The following is a 12,998-nucleotide window of genomic DNA, read 5'->3' as shown; positions in this document are numbered from 1 at the left end:
AAATATTACATAAAAAATTTAGCACACGTCTTCATGTAAGTCTATCTTCACACATAAACACTCGCGCGCGTGTGCACCCATACACGCACGCACGCGAGCGTATAAACTTAAGTATATAAACCACAGTAAAGCTACCTGGACCAGGAGATTGATACCCGACTTGGGCATGTGGCTTGATAGAGGACATGGGGAGGTTGGTTATTATCTTACTCAAATACTTTCTGGGCACGGTAGCTTCTAATATTATTTACATCGATTCGACCAGCACCTATTTGCATGTTCTGCCAGGATTCGGATACTGCCGAACATACTCTGTTCCACTGTAATAGATGGACTATACATAGACGACGTGCAGGGCTGCAAGAATTAAATCCAGACAATCTGCTTCATTTTCTCCTGCGACCCGCTGACAATTGGAACAAAATGGAGGAGTTTGCCAAGATAGTGCTAAAGGCTAAAGATGATGTAGCCCTTTTAAGAGGCCATTGAGGCCCCGTGGTAACTTAGTAGTTTAATATTTTCGTTAAGGCAAGCAGTTATGAGGAGAAGATCATTCCTTCGTTTGGGGATCATAACAACTGGGTAATGAAGAGACCGAGACCCGGTTCCCTCGGCGGGAGCTAGGGACGGCTTTGTCGGGCCTGGTTCTCTGTCGGGGGGGCTTGAGGCAGGCACATTAAAACAAAAGATCCAACCGGTGGGGGGGGGGGGCTGACCTGCCGTGCCGGACGTACAGCCGGCGGGTGGGGAGGCCTCCTTTGAGTTTAAAGGACACTTTCCCGGGCTGCGCATACTTGAATGGATACCCGGCGCGGGGAAGTAGGGGAAAAAATATATATATAAACCACAGTAAGGTATTTAACACAATTAAGTATAAATGCTTTTTAAGTACACAGTTAAATGAGTATAAATATACAGTTAAGTATATACTGGGCTAACTATACCACAGTTAAGTATATTCTTACGTATTTTTTAACGCAGCTCGAACCGCAATCTTTTTCTTTATTATCCCAAAACGCAAATATAATTTTACATAAATCGTCAGTAACAAACAGTATAAATCGTTCGAACGAATGTATCAATCGTCTGCTACGCGCAGCTGCCCTGCCCATCACTATTGGTATGTAAGTAAAAGATTTTGTTTTTGATCTTTGACAGATTACAATTTATAATAGTAAAAGGAATAAAATCTTTTGTATTCAAAGATTCAATAATCTAATTTATTTCGCTAGAATCTCTATTGCGGGTATTTTACATCGAAAGTTTTATAATAACAAATAACGTCTTTGTAATAGGTTATTTTATTAACTATCAAAATTTCTTACCCTTTTTGTTTTGCTTTAACAAAATATTCATTCTTCCAAATAAAAAAACAGATTGATATGTAAAATCATAGGTTAAAAAATACTTCATTAAGCTAGGAATCGCGGATAATGAAAATTATTTTTTTTATTCGGTTAAGTCAATTGTATCAGACTTATTTTTTGAAATATTTCTTTGATTCATTTTTGGGTTGTTTATTTTAAGTAAATAACAGACAGCATATTATCAAAACATGTAAATGTTGTGTAAATATCGATGTATCATGCTCCTTCAGATTCCTTCTTCTCGTTACTGCCTATACACTCTCCACTGTGGTTATATGCGCCCCAGTAATTGAATCTCGCAAGTTAATAGAACCATTAACAATTTGAAGTGTAAAACTGCAACCTCATAGATTAGGTACATCATCGTAACTCCGCCAACAACAAAAAATTACATTCGTCCTAGGTCTAACACATTCCTTTAAAACATTTAATAACATGTCTTTCTTTCGGGGAACGGAAATATAAAAAAAGTTTTTTCTGTTTCTCCGCAAATTCCTCCAAACTACTGATTGTAAAACGTGTTCAAATGATATTTTTCCCTTGAAAAAGAGATTCGTTTAGTTCTACAGAACGGAACGGAACGCAAAAATAGCGGGAGTTTCAATATTTCTCCCTACAGATCGCAGAGCCTGAACAATGTCCCTTGCTGCTGTATCTTTCTTTTTCGGGCCGGTTTCATGGGTTATTTAGTGGCGATTATTAATTTTAAGTTTTATTTATGAACGGACTTTGTAATTTGTGTTCCAATCCGTATGGACCAGCGTGAAATTTATTTACTGGGTCTGACCTTGGGAGACCAAGCTTTTGAGCCTCGTACTCCCAGTGTGATTCCCCTTCAGTCCGACCGTTGAAGTCCTTTCGGTACTAGCACCTTATGGGCTAGCAGGTATTCTCTAATGTTTAAACTATTTTGTGAATATTAGATTTCTAACCCTTCATCTTTAATTTTTTTTATATACATTTAACTAACTATGACGCTATAAAAATACATGACATAAATTTTTTAAATCAGACCGCAAGAAAATGGTCCCTGCTTTTGGAAATCTGTAGGTATAATTTGAGAAAATAAATCGGTAAAAATCTAACTCAGGAAAAATTTGACTTGAAAGTAAGATTTTCTTCATATCAATGTAACATTGAAATAAACATGTATTTCTCATAAAATTGTGATGTAGTCAGCGTCAGTGCTTGTGAACCATAACCCGTCGGATTGGTCTAGTGTTGAACTCGTCATAGCAAATCAGCTGATTTTGAAGTCAAGAGTTCTATGGTTCGAAACCGAGAAAAGGCAGTTACTTTTATGCGGATTTTAAATACTAGATCGTGGACACCGGTGTTCTTTGGTGGTTGGGTTTCAACCACACATCTCAGTAATGGTCGACCTGAGAATTTACAAGACTAAACACTTCATTAATACATATCATCCTGTGAGGTAAACCTCGGAAACTACCTTGGTTTCCGAGGCTAAGCCAGAAAAAAAAGGATTTTGTGGACCATATTCTTGCGGTTTGCTATAACAAAAAAACAAAATTTCCGGTACTGGAAAATTTTATGAGTATGTACCTGCTTTTAATTATTTAATGTCAAACAGTTACAACGAAATTTTTTCACTTTCAGAAAATAATATTAACAAAATAAAAAATGGAAGTTTCTACCAAAATGAAAACTACATTAAATATATTAAGTTGTAATTTAAACAGCGGTAAATACAATATAATAATTTTCATATATATTTCACTGAAATTGCTGATAGGGTCGTTTTGTATATTACAATTAAAATACAACTGGAATGATTTGGATAATAGAATAGCTTCATTGAAATCAATGGTATTTTTTATAGTTCATCTAATGTATGTTGCCGTTTGTCTGAAATCTTTGGAGGATATTACCAAAACAAGTAAACTGATATATGATGGGACTTATAATGAATTTACATACCAGATAACAGAAGATAGAAAAAAATTAATGAAACTTATCTCAAAAGAATTAGTAACAACTAATAATATTCTGTATTACATACTTCAATTTTACTGTTATATTTCATGCAGCTGGACATTCATTGTTACATTTTTTATTGTTATGACCGCAAATGACTTAAATACAATAAAAATTGAAAATTTACCATTACTATACCCCGTTTACTATTTATCAAATTACAAAAATTTTTACATTTACTCATTCTGGAATCTATTACAAACTATATATATTTGGTTACTTGTAAATTTTTCATATCTTGCATATTGTGCAACATTAATATCGATGAAAATAATCAGCAAAGACATAAAATTACTATCATTGTCGATAAATGAAATGGAATTTATAATTTCCATGAACGTGAAATCAAAAATAACCCCACAAAGTATTTATAAATATGGAAATGAATTTAAGGTAAACGAATCACTATTAATAAAAGAAATATTAATAAATATTATTAAACATCATCAACTAATTTACAGGTTAGTACAATATTATTTATAAAACTTACAATAATGACATATTCTTTTTTTTTTTTTGACTTCCACACATTCCTTACAGCAATTACTATCAACTATGGTAAACTACACTGAAAGATTTGGGAGAGGCAGAAAAAAGTTTAATAAATCGAACAGTAAATCATTTTTATATTGCGTCAATCTAAGTACATATTCTATATATATATATATATATATATATATATATATATATATATTCTCGAGGAAAGATAAATAATTTTGGAACTTATGTTATAATTTTGGAACTTATGTTGAAATAAGTAATGAAATTCATACGAATATGTCCGAAAACGCTTTATTATCGGGCAAATGACGAAGCTATTTTGGTGGCATATTTTATGTATTCGTACATCGTATAGTTTCAATAATTTTACAAATAGAATAAAAATTCATAAAGGCCTAAAGGAAAAGTTCTCAAATTTTGTAAAAAATTTGAGAAACTTAAAACGTAAATAAATATTAAAAGTTTAATTTCATCCAACATATAAATCAACATTAAAGGTGATTTATTTATTTTTTTAAATCTGATAGAATAATTTCGTATTTTACACAATTATAACTGAAATCTACATCTTTCCTGTGCAAACGTTACATTTTGCGCCTATTAATGCTGTAAGAGGTTCACGATACTAATTACATATATTTTTATAATCATTTGGTACACCACTAATCCAGTAAGTCAATTTAAATATTAAAACCTTTTTTTCTCAACATTTTTCGGATTGTTAAGATATACTTTGCATGTAATACATACGAGACGTCGTTACATATCAAATGTAGAGGTGATGAATGTTTACCGATAAGAGTGTTGAATTACTTCCTTTGAATACACATTCGTAAACATTTTGGAAGGAAGTATGATGTATAAGAAAATGAAAATAAAGATTAATGTTTACATAAACACAAGTTTGGAATCGCTTCGTCGCAATTGTCGGCTATCGAAAGATTTCATCCTGATTTCTGTGTCTTGGGTTAAATTAAGCAAGATTCACTAGACACCTAAGCCAGAAAACAAGTGCAGTTCTGAAACCTATATTTTAATAGTTTTCGAGAAATCTGAAGAAAAAATAAAAGATGGGGATCGAAAAACACAATTTTTTATGTTTGGAGTAGAATACTAGCGTACAATGGATAATAAATAAATAAAAGTTATAAAGGAAACTTGTAGAGAATTTTGATTCCGGTAAAAATTGGATGAATAAAGTTAAAATTTGTTATATTATTTGATTTATCATTCTTTTTAATTTTTTATTATTCAATATGTATTTAATTCTGTTATTTTGTATTACTGAAAATTTTTATTACTTTAATGCCTATATAAATTTTGCCACTTTTTTATGTTTGTTTTTAATAAACTTGGAATTCATAGTTTTGTGTTTAGTTTCTTTCTACTATATACGATAATCTTACTCAGAATCCATTACTTTACCAGTTTTTTATAAAAATTTTTGTATTTAACTTCCATTAAGAAAAATATTACACCCAATACAAAATATTGTGTTTTTCGACCCCAAATTTCTCAAAATCTACTCAAAATAAATTTTTGAGTTGTATTTTTTTCACTATTTTAGAACAGGTTGTTAAACTACTAAATTTAACCCTTAATTTTGGTCCCAAGAAGTACAATCTCGCTTAATTTTATCGAAGATGTAGAAATCAGAGCGAAATCAGCCGATTATGCCAATTTCGAACAGCGAGTGAACTTGAGCCAATCATGCCTTTACTTACTTCTTCAATTTTCTTTTCTTCCTAAACCTCTTCATCCGTTCATTATATTTCCTCCTACTACTATCTTCTTCCTATCGTTTCTCTGTTTGCTCTTGTTCAATTTTCTTATTTCTAATTTCATCTCTAAATGTCCTTTTGTCCTTGATTTCTTCTTCCGAGATGTTCAGTCGTTCCACATCATCTTGTGTTTCTTTCATCCAAATTGATTATAATTTACTTGCATTGACGATGTTGAAAATTTTCTTAATTTGTCTGGTCTTTACCAATACTGAATAAGTTTATTAGAATTGCAGACGTCTTTTCCTAAACTTGTCGACGACGGTATCTACGCTTTCATATAATTCCTTTGTGGATCGTTTAATTCAGGTTCCGTCTCTTAGACGCACCGTGGATTTTCCTGAGGATTTTCCGTTGCTTCTCCATTTTATGAATTTTGGACATTACTCTGATTATTGTTGTTTCTTCTGCATACAACACTTCCGGCGAGACAACCTTGCTGTATTGTCTTATGTTATGTTTTATATTAATCTTAAATAATTACAAAACAATAGGTTTCTATAGGGAAATTGTAATGATATATACCTTTATTAGTGTGCCTTATCATCAAATAATGACATCATGATTTATATGATATTTATATATGGTCCGTTACAAATGACTGAAGAAAGAAAACCTGATTATATACGTAAATATTAAATCCATTCAAAAAAATATTTAGAAACTTTAAAAGCATTCTCAAACTAAATCTTCCGCAAATAAAAAGTTTAAAAAAATGTTTTCTCTTTCATTCGTTCTTCCATTTTTCCCCTCCTCATCAAGCTTTATATCTTTAAAATGTTTTTTTTGGTGTTGTAAAAATTATGAATTAAAGTTTAGTATTTATTCAGATCATTAATAACTAAAGGTAAAACTAAATAAAATAAATCATTACATCAATAAATATAATCACTGATAAACAACTAATAGTTTTATCATTTTAGGTTGCAAAATTTTACTTAAAATACTATGTATGTTAAATAAAGGTTTCTTTTTTTCAGAAAATTAAAAATAATCGATAAAGCAATTCAAGGTATATCAATGGCATTAAAATGTGGAGCTTGCTCTTATACTTGTATGTCAGTTTATATGATGGTACAGGTAAATATAAACTGTTTTCCAGTAAATTTTAACTAGGTTCTTACATTATACGCAATTGCGAAATAATTTCCAAAAAATCCATTAAAAATAAATAATTTATGTTCCACTTTCGTCTCATGGTTTTATAATTTTTTTTCTTTTTTAAGAAAACATGATACATGGAATTGTCAATATTGAAAACCCATAATTTTTTTTTCCTATCACATCATATATATATATTCATACCGACATCAATATAGGTAAAAATCCTATTTTTCCAACTAGTGTATACAAAGCTGATAATTACTGTTTACCATCAATAATCAACCCCTTTTAATTTTTTAATCTCTGTACAGTTTTTGGATAAAATTAAACCAGAAATATTAATATATTAAAAATATAATTTTGTAGGTAGAGTACAGGGGAAACGTATGTATACGTATGCAGTTTAATTACAATTAGAGTTAATATTTCAGTTACTAGAAGATGTGAGATTATTTTAAAACATAAAATACCGATTAGAAAGATATAAAAAACGTAATGAACTATTTTGCATTATTATAAGTACATCCATAAAAAATGAATAACCTGCTCCAATATAAATGGGATGATGCATCGCTGCTGACTGAACCCACAAGCTTATTTAATATTTATGTTAAAGGTAAGATGACAATTGAGAGTCAAGCAAGTGAAATAATATTTATGATTTTATGAACTGTAATAATAGGTAAATTAACTGACGACAAACATATATTTGGCATTCAAAAATTTAAAGAAAGAACTGCTGCTGGGATATCAATAAAACCGGTTCAGAAACTGAGAATAGAAAAAAAGACATGATTCTTCAATCAACATCCATATCTTGTTCTTTCAGCACACCGAAAAAGTATAAACGACGTTCGAAACCTGTCAGTGGACTGGACAATTTCGATTTAGGTGTAATTAGAAAAACAGTTAATTAATTTCGTTCAAAGAACAATGAATTACCTACCTTAAAAAAAAATAAGGCAAGGGCTTCAGTCATCTATTGATTTTAAAGGCACGGAATGAACTTTACCTGTTATTTTGAAATAGATAGGTTACAAATGACGTAAACCAGAAACTAAAAGATAACCTTTCATTGAGAAACCCAATATCAGGTGGAAGAACATTGAATATTTTCAGACAATGGGTAAATACTGTCACAGCAATGCTACAATTGTTTATTTGGATGAAACGTACGTTTTAAGTTCGGATTGTTCGAAAAAGTTGTACTCTAATGGTATTGTTGACGGACTTCATGTACCGATTATAAAGGTTACCGTTTAATAGTAATTCATGATGGAGTAGAAGTCAGTTTAATTCGAACGTATTACCAACTTGGAAAGCCAGTTCGGAAAGTGGCAACTATCATGATAAAAAGAATACAGATAATTTCATGAAATGGGCGCGTGAAAGATTGTTTATAAATCTTCCAGCAATGTCAGTAGCAGTTGTTGATAACGCCCCTATCACAATAAAGGTATTGATAAAGCGACAAATTCTAACTCCACGAGAAAAGATATGCTAAGTAGAGGATAAAATAAATTTCCACCTTAAAGTTAAGAAAAACTTCAAATTTACTCAATACGGCAATGGTTGCATGTGAAAAAAAGTTTCACATCCTTAGATTACGACAAGTCCCCATCTTCTTACAATTCCAGCAATATTTTTGTCATCCCTTTCAGCAAGGATTGGTTACGTCAAAAGTTTTTACAGGCAAAGGTTTTAGGGAATATTTACAGGACTAATGGCCACATAAAACCGATTCGATACTGTGCCTATTAAGGAAGGTATGATTTTTTCTTCGAAATAAATTTTTTGCATCCCTTGGGCCAATAGTTGGTTATATCAAAAAACCTTCCATAGATAAGTTTTAAGCCCTTATCCACAAAATAGTAGGAACTTTAAACGAATTTGATATTTTACTTAATAAGACAGTTATAGTGTCTTATTGTTCAAAAAAGTTGTAGTCTGATGGTATTGTTGACGGACTTCATGTACCGATTAATAAAGGTGACCGTTTAATAGTAATTCATGATGGAGTAAAAGTCTTTTACAACGCGTTACCAACTTGGAAAGCCAGTTTGAAAAGTGTCAAATATCATGACAACATGAATACAGACGATTTCATGAAATGGGCGCGTGAAAAATTGATTCCAAATCTTCCACCAAGTTGTTGATAACGCTACTATCACAATACAGGTATTGATAAAGCGACAAATTCTACCTCCGGAAGAAAAGGTATGACCGATTGGCTAGAGAAATATTCCGTATAGTTCAAAAATGCTGAAACCGCAGTTATATGAATAAGTACGTAAATATCACTTAGATGAACTTTTGAAAAAACATGGGCATAGTATTCTTAGCCTACCACCGTATCATCCAGATTTGAATCCGATCGAGATGGTATGGTCAGCCGTAAAAAGACATGTAACGAGTCGTTACACATTTTCTTTCGCAAATTTTGAAAAATTAACTACGTAGAAAATTAATTCCGCAAATAAAGATAACAAAAACTATTGTGAAAAACTGAAAATTATTGAAAAAGAGTACAAAAAACTGGAACCAATGATAGATGAAATGACCGAACGTTATATTATACGTACAGTCTCTGATAGTGAATCTGAAAATGAAAGTGAGTGTTTCGCGAGGATGGTGAACTTGCGAGAATTTGAATTATATGCATGCAGAAACTTCAAGTAAGCTTTTGTTTATTATTAAAAATTAGTAATTTTTTCAAATAAAGGTTATAAAGGAATTAATTACGTATTTTTTATAATTAGTAAAAAATAGATATATCATAGTTACTGCCGGGTAAAATATGATAATCAGTAATACTTCGATTTGATACGCAGAGTTGATGTTATCAGGTCGTGTAGTAGAAATATGCAGTCTCCTTGTGACGTCACTAGCTGGTACATTGGCTGGCCCTAGTATACGTAAGAAAATCCACCCGGTTGGTCTACTGGTGAACGCGTCTTCCAAATCAGCTGATCTGGAAGTAAATACTTCTAGTGTTCAAATCCTAGTAAAGGCAATTACTTTTATACGGATTTGAATAATAGATCCTAGATACTGGTGTTCATTGGTGTTTGCGTTTCAATTAACTACACATCCCAGGAATGGTCGAACTCATAATGTACAAGACTACACTTCATTTACACCCATACATATCATCCTCTGAAATACCTGTCGGTGTTTCCCGGAGGCTAAAATAGAAAATAAAAAATAAAAGTATAAATAAGGAAGTTGTTATGAATGTTAATGGTTGGAGGGAGATAATCAGGTTAGATATCTTGATATACTAATCAAGCAAAATAATTATCAAGATACTTATTCGATTTCTCCCTCCAACCGTTAACATGCATAACAACTTTTCCATTATTTTCCTGTTTAGTTTCCGGGAATTACCGTTCAGGTATTACTTCAGAGGGTATAAATGCAGAGTAATATTTACAGTCACAGTTAAACCATTCCTAAGATGTGCGGTTAATTAAAACGCAACCACTAAAAAACCATGCTATGCAAAACACTTCACCATGTTACACCATGTACATAGTGGGGTAGTATAGGGTGTCTCTGGATTGCCCCGTTCATAAGGAGTGCGATGCTGAGGTGTCGCACTTCCGATGAGGGAACGGGGGCTCCTAAGGGTGAGCAGGAAGGAAAAGCGTTGACCGAGTCCCAATCGGTGGTCCCCTGTTTTCGGTACTTCTGATTTGAGGTGATTTGAAGCAGGTGATTGAGAGAACCTATCCCGGCTGACCGGGTGGTAACCGATGCCGGAAATAGCATAACCGGATCCGGCATGGTCGCCCGGAAGATTAGAGAAAATGGCACCCTTAAGACCGAGTGTGCTTCCACAGCCTGTCCGGGCCTAGGGGGATAGGGGAAAAAACAAAAACCACCAAAGAACACCGGTATCCATGATCTAGTATTCAAATCCGTGTAGAAATAACTGATTTTTCTAGGAATAGAACGCTGGAACTCTCGACTTCCAAATCAGCTGATTTGGGAAGACACGTTCACCACTGAACCAATCCGTTGGGTTAACATTCATAACATTCTTTCTTTCTTTCTTTTTCCCGATTAGCCTCCGGTAACTACCGTTTAGATAAAACTTCAGAGTATGAATGAGGATGATATGTATGAGTGTGAATGAAATGTAGTCTTGTACATTCTCAGTTCGACCATACCTGAGATGTGCGGTTAATTGAAACCCAACCACCAAAGAACACCGGTATCCACGATCTAGTATTCAAATCCGTGTAAAAATAGCTGGCTTTACTAGGACTTGAACGCTGTAACTCTCGACTTTCCAAATCGGCTGATTTGGGAAGACGCGTTAACCACTAGACCAACCCGATGGGTTTACCATTCATAACTGCTACTTCATTACGTAAGGGACGTAATTAGTTTTATACAATGACGACCGGTTGTTGTACCTTTTAATTGAATAAGCAATTGTTTCTATAGGCAAATAATTTAATTTTACGTTTAGATTGTAACTATAAATTACTCAAAACGCTATAAAAATTATTAAAATTTAATAAATCTTTTTTAATATAATTTTATAGAAAGATGATATAGTTTTCAAACTGATTGAGACGCAGCTTTGTATACTAATATTTTATCTGATATACATATATGACAGTAGTGGTGAAGAGATAAACACTGAGGTACGTATTTCAATATCACATATAATAATACAAAACAGTAGAATTTTCTTATATTTTGTCTCAAAATAATAAATAATATGGAAAACAAGAAAAATAATTTACATGTATTGTTATTTTGCTGAAAAGATTTTATTACCGCCAAATTTAAATACAATAAATTCTATATAAATAATACGACCACAGTTTTATGAATATCAGCTGAAAATTGCGGTTTGTTGATTATATTATTCGTTAAAAAATTTTGAATAGAAAAGATATTACGAGAATTTGATAAGAAAAAGAAGCTTGTTTTTTTGAAGTTTTATACGTTACGAAAATCTTCTTGAAATAAAGTTTTATATCACATTAAACGATATTACTTTACACGTTGTTCTCGAGATCTGTACATTATACTTAAGGAAATTGAAACAAATAGTAACAAATAATTTTTTAAATTTACCCATCTTTTCGTTTTTTAATGTTCTAAATATTGGAATCTATTATACAAGGTAATATTAAAGGCGAGAGAAACAACCGTGGATCTATATTATAACAAAATTACTATATGGTGATATTTGTATCCACCATCTTGGATCTTCCTTAATGTATCACACTTCATTAACTTTATTTTAATAGGAAAATGCTCATGTGATAATGATTATAACGTAAACCTTTCCCGAGAAAAATAATACAAAAGATATTTCTCGATAAGTGAAAAATACTTCAAAAAACATATATATGAATTATTGCATTAATAATACTGAAAAATTACAAGGTCTATCATATTATAAAACTCAATTCTTTTTAAGTAAGAAATTTGTAAGACAAATTTCCAAGGATAAGTTCTGTGTTTTCTAAAGAAAACAATACAGTTAAATATGTGTTAAACGAAACATATATTTTAATATTCATACATAGAGGATACATATGAATTCTTATTTTTTAATAATTTATTTGCGACTTCCATTTAGCTGTATCTTTCTTTCAGATCCTATATAGATCCCACTTGTAACTAATTATTCACGTTTTACTCTTTTTTCTTCCATATTTTAGATCCTTCAAAAATCGTTTATTCTCCCTCATGACCTTATCTTTTCTGTACTATAGCTTACTTCTCTTCTGTTAATATCTTGGAAACCTATAAACTGTTTAACTGTATATACTTTCCACTGCCCATAATTTTTGTTCTTCAATATCCTTAATCTTCATCCACTGTTTCTCCAACACTCTTCATCCACTGGTTTTTAATTTTTTAGTTGAACGTAACAAACAATTAATAAAATATATAGAAAATCTTTATAAAAGAATATAAAAAATAAAAATAAATAAATAAAATAAAAATAAATAATCAGAAAAATCATAACGTAAAAAATTCTTTATAAAAAAAAAGTAAAGAACAGAAATGTAAAAGGGAACTCCAAAATATTTTTGGTTGTTTTTTTTTTTTTGGTGGAAGGGTTAGGGTTAGTCTTCCTTCAGCCATTCCAAGTAGTTCAGCTTTCTTTTTCAAATTGCATCTCCTACTTTGTCAGTTCCTTCTAATTTATACAGTCCTTTTGTGGATCTCAATCTGTACTGCCCTGTTTCCTTCATTTTTGTCCAAGAATTTTTCTTTG

General features: G+C 31.6%; 1 protein-coding gene and 1 long non-coding RNA gene across 2 annotated transcripts in view; one reads left to right on the top strand and one right to left on the bottom strand.

Moving 5' to 3' along the window:
• The window catches only part of LOC142333155 (uncharacterized), a 115,988-nt gene that overhangs the window by 59,551 nt on the left and 43,439 nt on the right, over positions 1–12,998 (bottom strand). The window lies entirely within an intron of this gene.
• The window catches only part of LOC142333312 (uncharacterized), a 62,358-nt gene that overhangs the window by 21,965 nt on the left and 27,395 nt on the right, over positions 1–12,998 (top strand). The window contains exons 2-3 of the mRNA XM_075380335.1: positions 6,625–6,724; positions 11,302–11,403. Coding sequence (XP_075236450.1) covers positions 6,625–6,724; positions 11,302–11,403 — 202 coding nt within the window. The remainder of the gene's footprint in view (positions 1–6,624; positions 6,725–11,301; positions 11,404–12,998) is intronic.

The sequence above is a fragment of the Lycorma delicatula genome, chromosome 12 (assembly GCF_047948215.1).
Source record: "Lycorma delicatula isolate Av1 chromosome 12, ASM4794821v1, whole genome shotgun sequence".
Taxonomy (NCBI): domain Eukaryota; kingdom Metazoa; phylum Arthropoda; class Insecta; order Hemiptera; family Fulgoridae; genus Lycorma; species Lycorma delicatula.
Note: the sequence above shows the minus strand (reverse complement) of the source record. Positions and strands in the feature narration are given on the sequence as shown.